This window comes from Rattus norvegicus, chromosome 6, assembly GCF_021556685.1.
Source record: "Rattus norvegicus strain SHRSP/BbbUtx chromosome 6, alternate assembly SHRSP_T2T, whole genome shotgun sequence".
NCBI lineage: Eukaryota > Metazoa > Chordata > Mammalia > Rodentia > Muridae > Rattus > Rattus norvegicus.
In genome coordinates this window covers 136,892,627-136,913,593 of record NC_141539.1, presented here as the reverse complement: position 1 = coordinate 136,913,593, position 20,967 = coordinate 136,892,627, and the positions used below count along the sequence as shown (strand labels likewise).

Genomic DNA, 20,967 nt, shown 5'->3' with positions numbered 1-20,967 from the left:
TTGAAGGAAACACCTGAGTGTCATCCTTTAGCCTCCACAGGAGCCTGCGTAGGATGTGCATACACAACTGTGAGCTTAGCTGTCTGTAAATCAACCTGTCTTTAAGTGTGTACGTATGTGATACTGCTGTGCAGGAGTGTCCATTGTTACAGCCCATTTCTTTTTTTTCTTTTTCTTTTTCTTTTTTTCGGAGCTGGGGACCAAACCCAGGGCCTTGCACTTGCTAGGCAAGCGCTCTACCACTGAGCTAAATCCCCAACCCCTACAGCCCATTTCTTGATCCACACCCTGTCACCCTTTTCCAAAGATTTACACACAAGGAATCCGTATGAATCAACACTTTAAAACTAGAGATGTGGAAGCATGTGGTAGTGCACACCTTTAATCCCAGCACTCAGGAGGCAGAGGCAGGGGCAGCATCTTGTGAGTTCAAGGCCAGCCTGGTCTACAGAGCAAGTTCCAGGACAGCCAGAGAAAGTGTCTCAAAAGCCAAACAAAAAGACAAGTAGAACTTTGCGGCTCCAGAGGTGCTTGATTGGATGTTCTTCCAAAGGACCCAGTGCTTGCTCCTCAGTGCCCACACGACAGTTCATAACCATCTGTAACCGAGTCCCAGGGAGTCCCCTGCACCCTCCTCCTGGCCTTTGCACACGGTGCACATATATACATGCATGAAAACATCCATACACATAAAATTAACAAAGCACCTAGACCCTTGCCTCACACACAGCTGTGGTCCCTCTTCTCAGAGGGTGGCGTCACACAGGAGCAGGTGGTTCCTGACTGTTTCCCGTCTGGTTCTAGGACACCACTGCACTGTGCCGCCTCTTGCAACAGTGTCCACCTCTGCAAGCAGCTGGTGGAGAGTGGAGCCGCTATCTTTGCCTCCACCATCAGTGACATCGAAACCGCTGCAGACAAGTGTGAGGAGATGGAGGAGGGCTATATCCAGTGTTCTCAGTTCCTGTACGGTATGTACGGAGGCTCGGTGTGCCCCCGCCGCTCCCCCGGCTAATCGGCACCGTGTCTGTCTGTCCTGTTGCTGGGCTAGAGTCCGGCTCAGTGAGTGGATCATGCTTAAGTGCTCACTGCCTTTATGCTCACCCTCAAAACATCGGAAGTCCTGTTTGTCTCTGGGTGGTATGAACCCACATCACTTGGAAGGCTTAGGACGCTGCAGGCCAACCTGTAAAAACAAGACTCTGCCTTAACAAAAGAAAACAGAAATCACATTGGGATTCTGTTCAGTTGCTGAAGAGGGAGAGTGCCCTAGATGCTTTGTTTGGTGCCCTGGGGTCACAGGAGTGGGGAGCCAGGTAGCAGTGGCCTACACACTTGCTGCTGCGTACATGAGCTGAAGCAGGGCTGCTCCCCCTGGGAGCTGGGACCATCTCAGACCTCAGACATCTGGAGAGTAAAGGGCATGTCCTAATTAAGTGCTGTAACCAGCGACAAAATCGGGAAGCTCAACCATGTCCCCTGTTAAGTAGTCACAAGTCACTTGTTCAGCATACAACTTGGGAAATTACTGTTTGGCCTGATGGTACAAGTGATGACAGCCAAACTCGCCTGTTCTGAACTCCCACAGCAGCAGGCAACACAATTCTTGGGCATTAAAGAAGCTGGACAGGCACCCAGGCCCTGGCAGCCTCCGTGGGAAAGAGGCTGCAGTCACATGGGTTGGTAGGGAGAAAGTCACACGAGACCCTGTGTGGTGTTACACTCGCACCACCAGGGGCAAAGCACCACGTGCAGCTGCTGCACCCCTACTCGGTGGTCACAGCTCCTCCTCTGATGGTGCCTAAGGTGGGTTTGTGATGGAAGTTTCGTCACCTTTATCTCTGCTGTCACCCTCTGCTGAAACCTGTATCCCTCTCTGGTCCCAGGGGTACAAGAGAAGCTGGGGGTCATGAACAAAGGCATTGTGTATGCTCTGTGGGACTACGAAGCCCAGAACAATGATGAGCTGTCCTTCCATGAAGGGGATGCCATCACCATCCTGAGGCGCAAAGACGAAAACGAGACCGAGTGGTGGTGGGCTCGTCTTGGGGACCGGGAGGGCTATGTGCCCAAAAACTTGCTTGGGGTAAGCACTCCGTACACTCAGCTTTCATGCTGGAGTCTTCTGGTCTTGTTGACCTATACAAAAGTCTCAAGACACTCATAGCTTGGGGTTCAGTTCTGCTGGCATCAAGGTAGAACAGAACACCTCTCTCCAAGCCCCAGCAGCCTGCTTTGTATAAGGGCAAGTCCCCGAGTCCCTACAGATGTGAGACGGGGCCACATAATGGAGACCATGTGAGGTTTAGAGACCACCAGGGTCCCCTCAGTCTGCCCCGCTCATGGTGAACTCTGGGAAGTACTAAGCCACCCCACTTAGCTCTCCCTGATCTGGATTCTCCAGAGCTTGGTGAAGTACACACTGTAGTCCTACTGCCTGGTTGCTTTGGTGATGGTGTTGTGCTTTGGTGGTTTCATAACCACCCATTCCCCTCCTGAACTGATAACTGAACCCAGGGCTCTACCACTGAGCTAAATCCCCAGCCTCTGGAACCTGGCCCCTGGAAGGCAGAACGGAAAGTTAACCGCCTGCCTTGGTTAGAGACCTGACTGCTCACAAGGGAAGCTGTAAAGAAAGGAGTGGAAAGGAGTGGCCACGGTTGTGGGCTACGCTGCATCCACAGTGGCGTCTGCTTTAACAGAGAGATTGCCTCTACTCAAGTGCCGCCTCCCGCCAGACCTTCCCAGATACTCTGAACCTGCCAGATGCCAACACGAGCCAGCATGGGTGCTACACCGAGGGGTCTAGGACAGTGACAGGTTCCCAGGGGTGATGAATGTATTAACAAGATCCTTGGGTCTTAGTGGAGGGGACAGCTGAGGCTAGGTCTGAGCAAGCACGTTCTGGAGATAATGCTGTGGTGACAGGAGTGGAACCCAGAGACCAAATCCTTCGCAGTCATCTTTTGCCCTAACTCTTGTCCATTGCTTCCCAGTTGTACCCACGGATCAAGCCCCGGCAGCGGACACTTGCCTGAGCCCCTGCAGTTCAGTCGTTTGCTCCCAGGAGAAGCCTCCCGCTGCCCTGGAAAACTGAAGCCAGGACGGTGCCATGGTGCTCACTTTAGCAGACAGGACCCACAATGTGAACCCCAACTCCCCAGGTGAGGGCCTCCTCGTCTGCAGTGGCTGGGAGAGCTAGTACGTTTGCCTTCAGAGGACTGCATTTCTGCCAATTACTGTAAATCTGAATAAATACCCAGCTTCCAAAACATCCATCCCTTTCGCCAGTAAGAAGTCATGACCATGAGCCCTGACTTGCCAATGAAGACAAAAGCTGACTTGGCCCCAAGGCCCCTTCGTGTTAAATGTCTGACCTTCAGCAAGAGCAAGCTGCTGCAGGCGACCTGGGCTACCCCTCCCTGGAAAGTCTCAAACCGTTGTCCTTTCTCACATCGCCTCTCACAAAATCCTTTCCTTTCACTACCAAAGGAGCCCTTTTGGAGACTGCTCTGTTTAGTTACCTGATGACGTTCTGCTGTGGCTGGACTCGCACGCCTCAGCACATGGGGCTCTCGGACTCCTACGGCTTCTAGCTGCACAGCGTCCGTCATTTATTCTCCCCTTTTTGGCATAAGCTCATTCTATTCTGAGTAGCTAAGACACGGGAGTCTGAGCGATAAGGAGTCTTAAGTTATGTTTGTGGTGGGCTGGGCAAAGCCCGGTTCAGGATCGACACCTGTCAACCTGGGACGCCATCCCAAGTGAGGCGGGTTCTGTGTCCTGGAGCCTGAGCGCTGTAGACAGGCTTTTTATACACCAGGGTTACTTTTCAACTAGGCCTGGAAACTACCAGGACTGTGTTGGCAATGTTTCTTCTCATCGAAACACAAGCCTTAGGCTTTATTTTTCATGAGTCTTGTGCATAACTACGTGTAAATCCGTGTGGGCTCTGGGAGCACTGCTGTCTGTGGTCAGCTGCCAAGCGGTGATCACTCAGGGTGGCACCAAAAGTGATGCCCTGTGAGCGACCTCTGCCATCCCGATGCCACCGATGCTGTGTGACGTGCACAATAAACCGCTCTCTCACACATGGCTTTGAGTCTTGTGTTCTGGACGCAGGACAGCTGCACAAACTGACGCCAGAGCTGCCGTGTACTTTCAAAATAAGTTTTAATCATACACTTTATATACAAATTACTGTACAGTCATTTTAATAAAGTGAATAGTAAGTCAAGGTAGAAAACACGAAATTCTGATGCCTTCCTTAGAGACACAGCAAAGGGACTGTCCATGGCCCCGGTTAGTGACAGAGTGAACAGAGTCTAGAAACAGGCTAAGGCATTGTGAATGGGCTATTGAGAACGGAAGTGCCCAGTGCTAAACCAGGGCCTGAGTGATCACCACCCAATCTGTTTCTGTGGGAACAGGGCCAAAAATCTCTAAGGAACCTGGAAATGTACAGAAACGTGGTTACACTAAACCTGGTCTAGCAGTGCTGTCCTGCAGCTTCTCCCAACCCTACTGAAGTACCCATGATGCACTGCGACAGAAGCTCTTTAAAGCATTAATCAGCGGTGTACACACTAGGCGAGTGAACACTCTGCTTCCAGACACGTGAACTGCATTTCCAAGTACACACAGGGCAGAACCCCGAGTGCACAGGCAGGGCCAGCTGCGTGGGCTCTGTAACCCGATGTGCCCGAGCTCAGTTCCCGTGTACTTACTGGTCTCGTGATTCATAGAGGAGCTTGGTAGCCTGTGGAACACCATAATAAAGCACGATTGGCCTGTGCACCTTGTAATCAAGTGGGGCACCCCAGATATGTGGCAGTCTTTTGGTAAAAACACACTTGTCTATGAGCTCAGCCTCCCCAGCTCTACCATACCTTGTGCATGGCTGCCAGCCATGCTGCCGCCTGCCTCTTGCTGCCGCTTGCGTCTTCTCCAGCCATCAGCCTCAGCTGTGCTGCAGCCTCTGCCCCTGGCACTGTGTACTGCAGGAACATGCCTGTGGCTCGAGTGCTGCCTGCTGGAGGGGAGAGGAGGTGTCTGCCCTGTGTGCTGCTCAGAAAGCAGCCTTTGTTAGAAACATGCAGAGACCCCGTGTGCAGAGAAGGGAAAGGGATCCCCTCAGCCAGGATAAACTAACAGTACCTATCACCGAGAATAGGATGGTAACATGGTCCTCCTCCCCAACAGTCCAGAAACTGCCAGCCATGCTCCTTCCTACCTCAGAGAAACAGCACACAGGCAGACAGACAGACAGACACACACACACACACACACACACACACACACACAAGCTACAGCAGAGCAGTGGAAGCACAGAAACTGCTTTAGGGACGGCCTGGCTACCAGATAAGCCAAGCAGATCGTTACATCCGGTCTGGCTCCGCTGACAGCTAAGCAGATGCTGACACAGGCGTGAAGCCACACTACCCTGCCAAGCACCATTCTTCCCTACTTTGGGCATCCCATGGATGCAGCAAGAGGCCAAGTCAGCTCCATCTCTGGGCTGTGACCAGCTGCTCTTTAATTTAGGGTCTGCTTCAGGAACAAACCACTTGGGAAATCAGGCCTATCAGGGCCACTGCAGCCTCACATGATCATTAACCTCATGGTGACCAGAAGGGAAATGTTTTAGGAAATAACCTACCTTTATTCAGACATTAATTCTAAAATCAAAGCAGTCTGAGCCCCATTGGCCAGTGGACTAAGCATGCAGACCACAGCCAGAAAGAGGCCTGACTTCCTTGCCTGCAAAACCTCTGGCTGGGGCTGGCGGTGGGGGTGGGTTTACCCAGAGAGAGACTTTCTGAACTCAACTCTAATCAGAAACTTCAGAATCCCCCTGAAGGCCTCTGGCTGCACTGCCTCATCCAAGCCATTGCACAATTCCTATCTAAGCCATGCACCACCAGCTTCTGTAAATAAAAACGGGCCGAACGTGGTCATGGCCGCTGTTGGCTGTGGCTGTTTGGGGCTTTTTACCATCAAAATTTTACCACCCCCACGGGAACCAGGGAGATGATTCTGTAGTTAAGAGCACCTACTGCTTTTACGTAGGTTCAGTTCCCAACCTACTCTGGTTCCAGGGCATCTAACGCACTGTTCCGATCGCGGAAGGCACCAGGCATGCGCATGGCACACACACATGCAGATGCCCTGACCTTTACACTCTCGGGGGCGGGGCTGACCTAGAAGAGGTTGGGGAGCTGGGTCTCTGGCACTAGGGTATCTATGCTCAATGCTCCATGCACCTCGTGCAGCTCCGTGCTGCATTCCTTAGCTGGGCCCCTCTAGAGACTGCGATGGAGGAGCCGACAGTCAGGGACCCCTGGAGGACAGTGTCTGCGGGCGGTAAGCTACTGGGTTCAGTGATGAACGCTGCTGCCCAACCAGCAAAGGAGAACCATACACTTGGCCGACACTGACAGAAGCTGTCACTCCTGCACGCCTTCTCCCTGGGAAAGAGCTGAGCAAGCTTACTTTGTTCTCTCAGGACACTGACTTACTCTGCATAGGCTCTTAGACTGGACCTAGTGTCTCTCCTAATCAAAAGTGACCTGAAGTTTCAGAACTACCCCAAGAGATAGAAGCAGAGGGGAGCAGACACCACAGCATGCTGGGAGGAGTGACCCAGGCAGGATGGAGGCTAACCTTCAGAGGCAGGCAGGCTCCCCAGGAGGCTGCTGTAAGTGTGAATGTCTTTTTCTACTTGAAGAAGGTAGGCAGGCAGTGCAAAGAAGAAACAACCAAGAGTCAGTCAGAAAATGGAAAGCAAGGTGCATTAGGTCAGATCTGCAAGTTTAGAATGTGCGACGCGCAGTTCAGCCGATGGAGTCAGGCTGAGGTAAGACCACTGAGCTCACCACGGAGCTGATCAAGGATCTTGGCTGCACAGACGCCTGCAGGGGAGGCAAACAGCAAGTCTGCAAGCAGGGCTCCAAATCAGCCACCACCACACGCCTCTGGAACTTCAGACCGCGCATTTGGAGCGCTGTCTGTCAGTAAGTAAATACCCAAGTCAGAGGAAATGGACAACAGGCAAATCTCCCCTCGTATCTCCTCTCCACTTACCTGGTGGGTTCTACAGTTACTGACTTAACAAAAGCCCCAATGAAGAGTATGGCGGGCCATCTGGGACCAATTACAGTACCTCCTGTTGCCCACATAGGTACTAGACCCCTCCTGCTCAGGAAAGGCATGTACCTCCAGGAGTGAAGCCTTCTGTGAGAATCTGGACAGTACACACATGTGCAATCTCAATTTCATGATGGCTGTCTCCATCCAGAATCAAGCATCTGTAACAAAAGAAAAGTCCTAAGGCTGAGGCCTAAAGCTACGACAACACTGGCCAGTGCTGGGGGACGTCCACTTACCTCTGGTTGTTGGAAAGACGACAAACCATGGTCTCAGGCTTCTCTGAGTCCCCAAAAGTAACAAGGAAGGTAGCTCCTTGGAAGACAAAACCAAACCACACGTGACACACTGTTTCATCTAACTGCCACCAGACCCATGCTCTCAAGACAGGAAAGCTCTCCTTCACGACCACATGGGACAGGACAGGCTGATACAAGTGATGGCTTTGTGCTGTAGGATCCCTTTGGTTAGGCAAAAAGGCAATAATGAATCAAGGGCCTCAAAAGCTTAAAAAGGCACTGCTTGGAGACTGGAGATCTCAGCTCAGTGCTTAAGAGCACTCATGTTCTTTCAAGGGACCTGGAATCAACACCCAGTGCACACACGGTGCTTAGAACTGCCTAGAAGTCCAGGGGAGTGGGTGACCCCTGCTGACTTCAGTAGACATGAGGCAGGCACATGGTGTACAGATATAATGTAGGAAAAACAGCCATCCACATAAAATCAAGGCATTGTTACGCATACAGAGCTGTGAATTTTGTTACAACCTTCAAAGAAGGCAAGTAGGGGAGCGAGTTCAAGTCCCAGACCAGACAGTAGTAAGTACTCTAGGGCAGAGTGGACCACAGTGCCAGAGAAGAGGCTGGCCCTCGCCTGCGAGATATAGACAAGGCCTACAGAGGGGCTGTGGGAGGCAGGCCCCATCTGACAGAGAACTTTCCTATGCTCCTGGGATGTGGTTCAGAACCAGCATCTGTATCTGCCGCAGCTTGTCTCCAGGCCTCTTCTCTTCCGGCCATGGTCACAAACTCGACTACTGGTGACAGCCTTCCATCCAGGGAAGGTGCTGCTAGCCTACTCCCTGTCCATCTGATGACAGTGCCAGTAAGGCAGACATCTTAGAACATTTCCATTTCTGAAGTCAACTCCAGAGCTGCTTCTAAGTAGGTTAAAAACAAAGTAGAGGGGCTGGAGATTTAGCTCAGTGGTAGAGCACTTGCCTAGCAAGCGCAAGGCCCTGGGTTCGATCCCCAGCTCCGAAAAAAAAAAAAAAAAAAAAAAAAAGTAGAGAGCAAGACACGCCATGCTGGAGCAGGCCACGCCTTAATGGCATCATGTCCACTCGCCATGCTGACTTAGTGACAGCATGTCCACTCGCCGTGCTGACTTAGTGACTCACCATGCTGACTTACCGCTTACAAGCACCTTAAGCTGCTTGTCATAGAACTCAGCCTCTCGATGGGACACCAGGGCACAGTCAGCGCACTGACGCACTGGGTCCACGAAGCACATGCGCCGAAGTGGCACCTTCTGGCTGCAACACCTGTCGCAGAAGCATTTCCCACAGCGGCGGCAGTGATGCTGATGAGGGTAAGGGTTGGGCAGTAAACGGGGTCAACAAGGTTGCACCGGGCCTGCCCCGCTAGCCAGTTCTCTCAGAACCCCCAGAATGCACCTGTACTGTTGTCACTCCTGCACAAGTGCACTATCAACACAGCAGAGCTCTGCCTTATTTGGAAAAGATGGACCAAAACAGCTTCTCTGTGTCTCTTCATGGTGGGTGGGTGGTTGCGTGTTGTTAGAGACTGAACCCAGGGCCTTATGCGTTTAAGGTGAGCAGTTCACTCAAGTGTAACCCAAGCCCTCAACTCCTTCAACCTCCTGCTGCCCAGTACAGGCTGCCCCTGAGCCTCCTTGAGAGCTCAGTACTCCGTAGGGGAGCTGTACCAGTGACTGAGGGGGCATCGAAATAGCCTGTAAGACCCAGCTCCTCCAAGGAACCAGGCTTTCCCAGAAAGAACTCTACCAGTCTACCAGGCCTAGCCCGACCCACACCCCATGCCCACCACAACCTTGGCTCACCTTTCTGGTGATAAAGTCAAACTTGGCATCACACTGCATACATCTTGGACACTAGGAAGAAGACGACACAGAATTATAACCTAGCTCTGTCACGTGGCTAACAGCTGACACAGGGTCAAGAGGTACAAGGAAAGGCTGCCAGGAAAGCCAACTTCCTGCCTGTAGAGGCAGGTTATGAACAGCAAGGCAGAACAGCCCGCTGAGCTCAGGGTCTAGCTCAGAAGCCAGACAAGATTGGCCAGGCCATAGCCCAAGGCTCTTGGTTAGGAAGGCCGCTTTAAGGCCTGCAGAAGCCCCAGCCAGGACCCGGCCTGAATACCCAATACTTTGTGGGATGCAAAGGCACAGTTTAACTTGGCAGCAGAGTTCAGATCAGAAGGGCTTTGATTCCTTCAGACTCCAGATGCGGAGGGCAGCTCATTCTGGCTGCTTCACCTCTATCCTGTTCCAGGAAGAAATAAACCTGACATTCCATAGCAGGAAATGACCTACGCTGACCCTGCTTTACAGTCAAAGGAAAGTACGGGGCTCTTCTTAGGAAGTATGGCTCTAGAGAGTTGAAACATAAAGTTGACTCAATGTACCAGGGCCTGTAAGAACAGGGCTAGAACAGAGCACAGGCTGAGCGAGGTCCACGTGACCCGAAATGTCCTGAAGAGACTTAACTCATGCAGGACACAGAAGCAGAAGGCAAATGGCTGTCTGTGCATGTGAATTTGCAGAGGCAGGAGAATGGCACCAACTAGGCTGGCATGAGAGACCTGGGGACAGGGGGCGGCTGCACAGTTCATCAGTGAACAGGGCTGAATCTGCTCTCAGTGCTCGCCTGCCCTCTGCTGCTTTTCCCCTTGACACAGTGCAAAGTGCTCTCTCCAGATGACCCAGTGCCATCAGGTCCAAGGGATGTGTATGACCTCTTCAGATACTCTGGGGAACCTCATTCTAGGGGCCACCAGGTGGCTACTCCAAGGGTCACAACTCTAAAAGTACATTCTCTCTACAAATCCGTGGTCCTGTCAGAACTGCTGTCCCCATGACAGGATTCAGCCTGAGCTGCTCACTCCACACTAGAAGGCTGGATGATACAGCAGGCAGGACCACCTTCCTTCCGAATTGTGAAACGAGTCATGCTAACTGGGCACGTGGCGCTCACAAGGCCAGGACACAGGGTGAGCAAGTCAGGATAGCTGACGGTGCTAAGAGACGGTCCCCACTCGTCACATAAGCACAGACCAGGAGAGAATACGTGAAGGATGCACAGCAGCCAGGCCCGCACTGCACGCTGTGCTCAATCGGTAATGAAACATTGCTGGTGGGAGCTGGGGAGACGGCTCGGCAGTAAAGAGCGCCTGCTGCTCTACAAGGTCCGAGTTCAGTTCCTAGCACTCCATGATGCCGCTCACGACTGCCTCTAACTCCAGCTCTAGAGAAATGGACTCTGCCTTTTGGCCCGTGGACACTGGTGCTTGCATGCACATAATTAAAAATAAAAAGGGTTTTAAACACTCATGTTTCCCAAGACCTCAGTCATACATGGATGGGGTTGTCTGTCCTGGTACCCATGGGATTTGAGGCCTGTCTAGTCTCCATGTTGGAGTGAGTACCCAGCAGTCCAGAGCTCCCAACTTGTTCTAAGTGCACCATGGCACCTTGGAAGGTCCAGCTGGGGCCTACAGAGTCCTGAGGAACGGTCACAGACTTCTTCCCAGATATCCCAGGCCAGAATGCTACTTCTGGACATCGCTGACTCCAGCTGTGTCTGCAGTGCCCAGCTGGAGTGACACCACATATGTGTATGGTGACTCTCAAAGCACAGGGTATCTGGTGACATATGGCACACAACTCCCAAGTCAGGGGAAGGCTCTGCTCTGAACTAGCTTCCTGCACGCTCTGGAAGGAGGGGAAGTGTGAGAAGACACCCCTGACAGCTTCCCTCTGTCCCGCTCACACCCAGATGATGCTTACACCTGGCTCCGAGGAAGAGTTCCACCATAATACAAACCCATGGACAGAGACTTTTCCCAAGAAAAGGAAGTCAATGATGTGAACTACGACAGGCTTGTCCCACACACTGATGCCCCCAGCCTTAGAGATGGTGCCAGTGAGGTGGAGCATGGCCTTCTGTGGGAGGCAGTGAGTACTTCAGATGTCTTAGTAAGCAGAGACGGGAAGGAAATGCCCAAGTGGGCTGAGCAGTGGTGGCGCACCTTTATCTCAGCGCTGCAGAGACAGGCAGGCAGATCTGAGTCTGAGACCAGCCTGGTCTATAAAATGAAAGTTCAGTATAGCCAGGCCTACATACTGTAACTCTGTCTCAAAAAAGGAAAGGAAAGGCATATTAGGGGATTGGAGAAATGGCTCACTGGCCTGCTTAAAAAAGTTTTTTTTTCTAGAAAAAAATGAATGTCATGTTTTGACCAAGGCTTTTTACCTAATAGTTCTAATAGTTATTCCAGATCTCAGCACTGACAGAGGGCTGCACACCATGGAAAGGCTTGGCGTCCTTGGCCTGCGGATACGACACCTACTAATTCATCTCTGGTTCTGCTGACAAGCAATGTGATCAGTCAGAGGCTAGCCATGTGTGGCTGCAGCACTGGCAGCATGGGCCTGGCTTTTGTCAGGGTCCACATAGCCACTAGGCACTTTCTATAGCACAGGACCACACAGAATAGAACCTCATCTTGAGTATCTGGTCACCAGACACTAAGTAATCCCAAGCCCTGGCCACCTTCACATGTCTTAGAGGCTCTTCATCCTCCCCACTACAGCAGCTAGGTAAGATTGAGGGTCCTGGGGCTGGAGAGATGGCTCAGTGGTTAAGAGAACCCGACTAGGGGTTGGGGATTTAGCTCAGTGGTAAAGCGCTTGCCTAGGAAGCGCAAGGCCCTGGGTTCGGTTCCCAAAAAAAAAAAAAAAAAAAGAACCAAAAAAGAGCACCCGACTGCTCTTCCAGAGGTTCTGAGTTCAAATCCCAGCAACCACATGGTGGCTCACAACCATCTGTAAAGAGATCCGATGCCCTCTTCTGGTGTGTCTGAAGACAGCTACAGTGTACTTATATATAATAAATGAATAAACCTTTAAAAAAAAAAAAAGATTGAGGGTCCCCCCTCGTCCCAGTGGGAGCCTGACCTATTTTTGCTCTTGGCCTTGTCACAGGCAGATTCTGGAAGATACCCACAGAAGTGGCTCAGAACATGGGACCATCATCCGAGAGCCTGCAGCTCTTCCCTTGAACACAAACCTACAAAGCCCGCACCTGGCACTAGGCTAGTGCAAGTGCACACGAGCCACACAAACCGATGCACACACCTGCTTGGAGGAAGTCCTATCTAAGGACGCCCCCTTTCTCAGTTGATCCAAGAGCCTCACAGCACCAAGCCTCTGCAGGTGCTTGGGAGGAGTCCTTGGGGTCATGCTCAATGTCCCTTCACTGTGGGAGAGCAGGGACCCTAAGGGGCATCACTGCAGCACGGACAGAGACACCAAGCCCTGGTGAGCTCCATGGGACCCTGCATTGTGTCATGCAGCTTCTAGGTGTCCTGAGGCCCCGAGGGCTGCCGTGTGTTTCCTTGCTGCTCTTTTGCTGGTTTCTGGACCTGGAATCCCTGCCTCCCCCACCCCAGCTCTGGAACTGTCCACGGAGGCAAGTCAGTAGCTCTGTCGGGGGACTTTGCTCTCAGCTCTTGTCAGTTCATGAGCACTCCACACACTTTGAATGGTGGCAGGTTCCTGCTATATGGTGCCTTCCATGACTCAGATGTCCATCACAAAAGCTAACGGTGGTCACAGTGAGATTAAAAAAGGAAGCCACAGTTCTGTAAGAGTGGCTGTTTTATAGTCCTTAGACCACCCTGATGCAGCCATGACAGGAGAGTTCTGGCTTGGAACACAACACACACATGACCTTCAAAGAACAACTTTACTTGGGCATGCATGGTGGAGTGCTGTGTTCAGAAGTGACGTGCGTGTGGGCACCAGAGGTCTTTCTCAGGTCCACTTTGTGTGTGGAGGTAGGCTCTCAATGGGCTACAATCTGCCAAGCAGGGTAGGCTGGCTGACTGAATCTGCCCATCTCTGGCCTCCCTGGTGTGGGGAACTACGAGTGTACTCTGCCACACCCAAATCCCCAGAACCACATCATGAGGTAGTGAAAGATTTAGGACTTACTGTGACACATTTATTGCTGAGTGAGCAAACCCCTGGCCTGAGAGGCGATGTTGGGCACTGTGCTCTCCTACTTCCTGTCAGACTTGGCAGCTCTTCTGAGCTGCTCGTCCAGCTAATACTGCCTGCACCATCCCTGATCCACCATCCTGGATCTTCCCAGTAAGTACCGCACCACCCATAGCCCCTTCTAGAATCCTACAACCACCCTAGCCTGGTGCTAGGATCCGAGGGATGCCTTAGGTCTCTCTGCCATTCTCTACGCAGAGATCTCTGTCCTGTCTCTGGACTCTTCCATGACTGGATTGTGGAGAAGTGGAAAGGACTCTTTGGTTTTCATTCTCCACCACTTTTTTTTTTCTTTTAAGAAGTAGTGGTGGAGGCTGGCACTTGGGAGGCAGAGGCAGTAGGATCTGCAACTCTGAGGCCAGGCTGATCTACGGATGAGTTCTAGGACAGCCAGAGCTACACAGAGAAACCTGTCTAGAAAAACCAAAAGAAGAAAAACCAAGCGGGAGTGGGGAAATATAAAAGCAAGAAATAACAATCAATGCCCATGACTATACAGGCTGTACCCATCGTCCAGGCTGCACACTCCAAACGGTCACCTGTATGCACCCCAGTCTCGCCCTCTCCCTGAGGTGTGTTCAATCTGGAGTTTCTCCCCCTCTAAAGGACACACTGTCTTCACCGGCTACACCCTTGGTCAGTGTCTCTCCTGCACCCCCGTTCCCTGGCCTCCTTCCCAAGCGCACACTTCCAGCAGTGGTCTCCTTCCCCTCGCTGTGTTCGCAGAGGCTGACAGGCAGTGTTCGGGCCTGCAAGAGGCTACCAGGCAGGCAACAAGTGGTGGCACACCCAGCCTGGCCATGGCTTCTAGACAACATGTCCTCGTGCCTCTGTGGCCAACACTTGTGCCAACTAAGTTATCTCCCTGAGCCCTGAAGACCAGTTTCTGGGTCACAACTAGAACACATACCCATTCCTTCCAATACCTAAGTGGCCAAAGGTATTCTGTTACTCTAAATGACTAACGAACTAGCCAGGCTTAGTGCAAGTCTATACTCCCAAGCTGAGGCAGGAGGATCACTGAAAGCTATTCACAGCTACACAGTGAGTTTGGGAACAGCTTGAGATATACATTAAGACTATCTCAGGGCTGGAGAGATGGCTCAGAGGTTAAGAGCACTGACTGCTCTTCCAGAGGTCCTGAGTTCAAGTCCCAGCAACCACATGGTGGCTCACAACCATCTGTAATGAGATCTGATGCCCTCTTCTGATGTGTCTGGACAGCTACTGTGTACTTATTTATAATAAATAAATAAATCTTTAAAAAAAAAAGACTATCTCAAAAAAACAACAAAACAAAACAAAACAAAAACCCCACAAATAACCAGTGTGTTTATTCAGAAAACAGATTTTTAAACAAAATAATTTTCCTGTTGATTTCATTAATAAAATAAATTCCACTAGGCAGTGATGACACACTGTGCCTTTAGTTCCAGCACTCAGGAAGCAGAGACAGGTGGATCTCTGTCAGTTCGAGGCCAGCCTGGTCCCCAGAGTGAGTTCCAAGACAGGCAAGGTTACACAAGGAAACCCTGTCTTGAAAAATAAAGAAGATTCAAATTATCAGCTCATCAATTTATCATAAAAAAAGAATAAAGGGCTAACAGGATGGTGAAGCTGTAAAAGTAAAAGCCCAGCCCGTCCCCAAGTCCCTACTCAGGAACCAGCTGGTCTGAGGGGCCTGCCTGGGGTAAAGGAGAGAGCAGGGGAGTTGGCCAGCTCCTGCAGCTCTCCCTCGGCTGGGCCTTGAAGCTTGGGTTGTGTATGACACAGCTATTCCAGCATTAATACCACACAAAGCCCAGAGACCCACTGCCTCACCGCAGGCAGCAAAGTGTCTGCAGCTGACTCTCACTCTGGAGGTCCATTGGTCAGACCCATGTTTTAGGTCACTGATGGGCAAACTCAACTGCCAAATTAACCCCAGAATGAGACCTACAGAGCAGACTACGCAACCCACTCAGTCAGTACCTTAGCAAGGACGACAGCACTCATGACCTGGCAGACAAAGCCAGCTTCAGCAATGGCCCCATGAGACCTACCTGTGGTCTGAGCCTCTGGCCAAGACTGATCAGACAAACTGACCAGGACAGACACTACCCATGGCATGAGCAGGCCAGGCTGCGGTGCTCTCCTGGGGCTCTTATACCGCTTCCACTTCCCAGATAGGGGAACACGCTAAAAAGAACTGCCTTGAGGACAACCTCAGTCAGGAGACAAAGGGGAGGAGGAAGAGACAGGATAGGTAAGAGTGAGCCCTCGGCTGGACAGATGGCTCAGTGGTTAGAAGCACTGACTGCCCTTCCAGAGGTCCTGAGTTCAATTCCCAGCAGCCACAACCATCTGTAATGGGATCTGATGCCCTCTTCTGGTGAGTGTATTCATATACATAAAATAAATAAATCTTTAAAAAAAAAAAAAAAGAGCCCTCCCAGAAAATCTCCAGCATACACTCTCTTCCCAGCACCAGGAGCAGGGCACCTGCTGATTCCTTGTTGGTCTAGACACCCAGCCTGACTCTGGAGCTGTTTAATGCAGACTACACGTCTAACGAGGTGAGAGAGCAAAGAACAAGAGGTCCACAGCAAAGCAAGGCCTAGTCAGAGTACCCGGGAGATAGGATCCGACCTTTTCTCTCCACCGTACAGTTGGGAGGCTCAGATCTTTGGAATGTGCCTTCTGCTTACTCCTCCAGGACATGTGACAGAAAAGCACAAGGCAACTGTGACCTCACCATGTATTGTAGGCTCCTGAAGATTACTGTGAAAAGAACGAGGCTGAAGGCTGGAGACGTGGCCCGGGACGAGAGCGCTTGTTGCTCACGTAGAGGACCTACGTTCAGTTTTCAGCACCCACGTGGTGACCCACAACCATTGTGACTCCAGTTCTGGGGGATCCAATGAACTCTTCTGACTGCTGTGGGCACCAGACACACAAGGTACTCAGACATACATGCAAGCAAACATTCAAACACGTGAAAACATTAACATAGAACAGCATATAAGGAAAACACCTACGTCCCCTGTGAGGAAGGAGAAATGAGACAACCCTGACTCCACCACCCTTTCTTCCCCAGTGTGTAAAAACTGTCCATCCACCAGGCTCCGGATCAACCAGGGCCTAGATCTTTCAAAGATAGTTAAGCCCTAGGTAGGCCTCGTGGTTTGTGCCTGTAGTCACAGCTACTCAGGAGATGAAACAGGAGGGTCGCAAATTCAGGGCCAGCCCAAACTACAGTAAATCAAAGACTCTCCTAGACAACCTTGTGGGACTGTGTCTCAAAACGAACAAACAAAACCCACGCCCACACACAATAAAGAGAGTGCCTAGCAAGATGGCTCAAAAGAGTAAAGTGCTTGCTGTCAAGCCTCAGTTCATCCCCAGATCCCACACGACAGCAAAGGAAGGAACTGACCCTCAACCAAATAAGTTGTCCTCGGACTTGTGCTTATGTGGGGCGGTTCATGCACACTTAGGTGTGGTGACTTGAATAGGTATGGCCCCTAGAGACTCATGAGTTTGAATGCTTGACCCACAGGGAGTGGCACTATTAGGAGGCGTGGCCTTGTTGGAGAAAATGTCACCATGGAGGTGGGCTTTGAGGTCTACTATGCCCAAGCTATGCCCAGAGTGGCACCCAGTCTCCTGCTGCCTGTGGATCAAGCTGTAGAACTCTCAGCTCCTTCCCCACCATGTTCCCCACCATGATGATAATGGACTGAACCTCTGAAACTGTAAGCCAGCCCAATTAAATGTTTTCCTTTGTAAGAGTTGCCTTGGTCATGGTCTCTTCACAGCAATGGAATCCCTAAGACAACAGGCAAGTGAAGATATATAACTATATACACTGTGATGTATTTTACACAATAAAGTAAAAAAAATAAAGTTTAAAAAAGGGGGTGCTGAGAGATGGCTCAGTTGGTAAAGTACTTGCCTTAGGGGCATGAGGACCCAAGTTCAGATCCCCAGCTCTCACATGAGAAGCCAGGCACAGCCACGTGCACCTGGCCAGTGGAAAAGCAGATCCCTGGGTCTCATGGCCAGCCAGGCTGGCCAATAGGTGAGCTCCAGGTTCCGTGAGAGACCCTGACTGAAAAAGACAAGGCAGGAAGTGACTTAAGAAAATAACATGAAAGCTGGCCTCTACTCACACAGGCACACCCCGCAACTACTCATTAACTAACAGGTTCACAAGCCCAGTTCAGGAGCTTCCTAAAAGTGCCACTCCCTGTGGATCAAGCATTCAAACTCATGAGTCTCTGGCTCCGCAGTGACAAGAACATGCTACTCTTGCAGAGGACCTGGGTTCAGTACCCAGCACGTCCGTCCACCATGGCTCTCTGCTCCAGCTCTAGGGAACCCAACACCCTCTTCTGACCTCTGGTCACAGACATATACGCAGGGAGAACAATCTTTTTTTTTTTTTTTTTTTTTTGGTTCTTTTTTTCGGAGCTGGGGCCTTGTGCTTCCTAGGTAAGCGCTCTACCACTGAGCTAAATCCCCAGCCCCGAGGGAGAACAATCTTATACATTAAAAAGGAAAGGAAAGAAAAATGTCCAAAGGAGATGGCAAAGGGCAGACACACAGCACGAGGTGAGGAAGGAATAAATGCCTTTGCTGGAGCTGGAAGCTGGCGGCGCTGCAGGCTCAGGAGAGGTGAGAGAGCATTTCCACCTCCAGGGCTGCTATCACAGCTCAAAGACTAGAGTAGATGGGAACTCCATCCTGACTTTTATAGGGCTCTCAGCCAGCCATGGGAGGAAGCCTCTCACAGGGCCCATGGTTTCAGAGCCAGAACAGGCAAGGAGGCGCCTGCAGCCTTCAGAGGAGCACAGGCCAGCCTGACACTGCGAGCCTGACACTGCCAGCCTATCAGTTGTGAAATCCCAGCCTTTCCCCGTCAAACCAATTGCCCTTCCCCCAGGACTAACTAAGATCCCAAGCACCACCCCCACTCCGGGGTTCAGCACCAGGCCAGGATTGGCAGGCGCCCCAAATCCCCATTCTTTTCCCCATAAAGCACTCGCTGAATTGGGCTCTCAAACACCAAGTGGATCTGAGGCCTGACTCCTGACTGGACTGTAGAGTGGCCGTTCCTCCGCCACCAGGCCATGGGCTACCCTACCCTGTGTGGGACTTTGCCACCTATACTTGTCCAAACATCTCTTCAGTCCTGGTCACCCTGCAAAGCCAAGCCCACTTTTCTGTGATCCCTGAGACACTCACAGAGCTGGTGCCCTTCTGCTTGGCAATCACTTGTCCGAGCACCCTCTCCTCCCCTCTTGGAGCAGACATGGAGTCCTGTCAGACTATCCAGACTTATGGGGATATACCACAAACACTGTAAATTCTAAAGTTTTACATAAAGATGTCACAAGGTGTCACTCGGGTGAAAACACCCACCTTAAAGGCTCCTTGTAGGACAAGGAGAATGTTGAGAAAGCTTGTCTAGAGCCCTGGCCTACAGACAGTGAACACTTTCCCAAGAGCCTCGGCTTCTGATCTCCTCAGGCATGGCCTCCCACCCCACTTGGCCTCCTCTACCTGCCCCCCCCCCATGTACCCTTATTCCAATCTATGCATTGTTGGGCTTTCCTGGAAAGAGTCATGTCTGTCCAGATCCGAAACTCATTCACAACAAGCAGTTTATTTCCCTGAGCCACCCCCCCAACAGCCACTGTATTTTATTTTCGAGACAACAGTATTGCCCAGGCTGGTCATAAACTACTATAAACTCTTAGCTTCCAGGGGCCAGAGTCCAGGCTGTATCCCAACACCCTACACACACACCCTTTTGTGTCCTCTAGAGACAGTCTCAACTGTGTAGCTCTGGCTGGCCTGGATCTCACTACCCTGAGCTCAGAAATCTACCTTTACCATGAACGATCTCCTTACCCACTCCTAAGCCCACACCCCCTTCTGGGGCGCTAAGAGCACTCGAGGGCTGTGCTCAGTTATCTCTCCACACAAGAGGAACTGTGTACAAGGATAAAGTGCAAAACTGAAGGGGCACAACCAGGGAGGACAGTGACAGCTCAGTGACACACCTGGTATAGCCAGGAGTCACTGGGGAACAGTGGCAGAGCAAACTTCTGGCTGGCTCTCCAGCCCCAGTGCCCACTGTTTTAAGAACAGTGGACCTCGCTCTAATAAATTGCTGGGCCCCACCCACCTGGGCCCCACCCACCATCCACCCAAGGGGAGAGAGGAGCAGCTGACTAGAATTCCAAGCAGAAACTCTAACCTAAAAAATTTGGGAGGAGGCCAGGTGTGGTGAAGCACATCTTTAATTCCAGTACTCAAGGGGCTGACGGAGGAGAAGTTTGAGGGCAACATAGCAACAGGGTGTGGTAGTGCATGCTAGCACTCTGGCAGATGCAGATCTTAGGAGTTCTAGGCCAGCCTGGTCCCTGTAGTGAGTCCAGAACTGCCAGGGCAATAGAGTGAGGACCCGCCTAAGGGAGTCAACAGGAGGAAAGGGGTGGGGGACAGAGAAACATATGGATAAATTTACAAGAGCCATTAAGATAGCTCACAAAGTAAAGGCACCTGAGACCTGAAATCCGTCGCTGGGACCCAGATGGTTTAATAAAACTACCTTCTACAAATTATCCTCTGATCTACACACTAGCGCTGTGACATTGGGGGCAAAGGCACACGAATAAACGAAAAAAGTTTTTGTTTTTAAAGTTTATCAAAGTCAGCAATACTTAGGTCGGTGCCTTTTAGACATTTCAATTTGCTCTGAAATAAAATCGCATGGAATGCGTGAAGTGCTCCCATTCTCTCCCAAGTGGCCAAGCTTTGCAGAGTTTAGAACTCTAAAGACAGCAAACTCCTTGGCACCGTTCCCCCGTGAGCTGGTGAAGGCGGACTCGCTCACCCTCGCCCCATGGACACACTCCAGCCCCAAACTCACTCACGGCCCACTGGTCAACCGCTCCCCCGCTCCCCTCGGGCCTCCCCGGGCTCTGCACCGCGCAGCCAATGACCGCCAAGGAATGGAAAACGCCCCACAGCGCGGAAGGGACAGCGGGACCGCCCGAAGGGGATCCGCGGCCGAGCGCCCTGAGGGCGGAGGCGGGAGACGCCCCGACTCCAGTTGGGGACCCGGGGGCTAGGACGCACCTCCTTGTCCGGAACCCACTGCGGTTCCTCCAAGCCGAAAGGGCTTCCGAAGGCGCGGTGCTCCGGCACCATGCGCAGGCCACTGGGCGAGCGCACAAGCTTCTTGGCGTCGCAACGCGCGGCCACCCCCGAGGACATGTCTCCTCCTGAGCCCCTCACGCCACCGCCCGCGCTGAGCCCACACAGGTCGCCACCCCGCTCCGCCCGCCAGCACGATGACAACTCCGAAGCCCAATCCATAGCCACAGCTCGGAATATGAGCCAATCGGAGAGTAGTATCCGCCCAGAGCCGCCCTTCTCCAATCCGCGCAAGGTCCCCGCCCCTACGACCGACCACCAATCGGCGGCGAAGACCGAGGAGCACCCTCGCCC

At 51.8% G+C, this 20,967-nt stretch overlaps 2 protein-coding genes across 19 annotated transcripts in view; one reads left to right on the top strand and one right to left on the bottom strand.

Moving 5' to 3' along the window:
* Positions 1-4,093, top strand: part of Ppp1r13b (protein phosphatase 1, regulatory subunit 13B) — a 73,373-nt gene extending 69,280 nt beyond the window's left edge. For all 6 annotated transcript variants that reach the window (XM_087553561.1, XM_087553560.1, NM_001395106.1 and 3 more), the window contains 3 exon segments: positions 805-971; positions 1,887-2,086; positions 2,997-4,093. In XM_087553561.1, coding sequence (XP_087409687.1) covers positions 805-971; positions 1,887-2,086; positions 2,997-3,038 — 409 coding nt within the window. In that variant the 3' untranslated portion in view covers positions 3,039-4,093.
* Zfyve21 (zinc finger FYVE-type containing 21) lies at positions 326-20,791 on the bottom strand. 13 transcript variants are annotated; one of them, XM_087553983.1, is made up of 8 exons: positions 20,596-20,777; positions 9,229-9,279; positions 8,559-8,727; positions 7,386-7,461; positions 7,216-7,307; positions 6,664-6,720; positions 4,890-5,032; positions 357-1,186 (listed from the first exon to the last, which is right to left on the bottom strand). In XM_087553983.1, exons 1-8 carry the CDS (start codon positions 20,731-20,733, stop codon positions 1,154-1,156), a joined length of 759 nt encoding a protein of 252 aa, XP_087410109.1. In that variant the 5' UTR covers positions 20,734-20,777; the 3' UTR covers positions 357-1,153.
* Between the last annotated feature and the right edge of the window lie 176 nt (positions 20,792-20,967).

Coding starts and splice junctions, on each gene's coding strand:
- Zfyve21 (XM_087553980.1), bottom strand. CDS start 20,733: ATGTCCTCGGGGGTGGCCGCGCGTTGCGACGCCAAGAAGCTTGTGCGC. Junction 9,280..20,595: donor AGTGGGTTCCGGACAAGGAG/GTGCGTCCTAGC, acceptor TCTTCTTCCTAG/TGTCCAAGATGTATGCAGTG. Junction 5,033..6,663: donor GAGCCTGCCTGCCTCTGAAG/GTTAGCCTCCAT, acceptor TCTCCCCTCCAG/CAGGCAGCACTCGAGCCACA.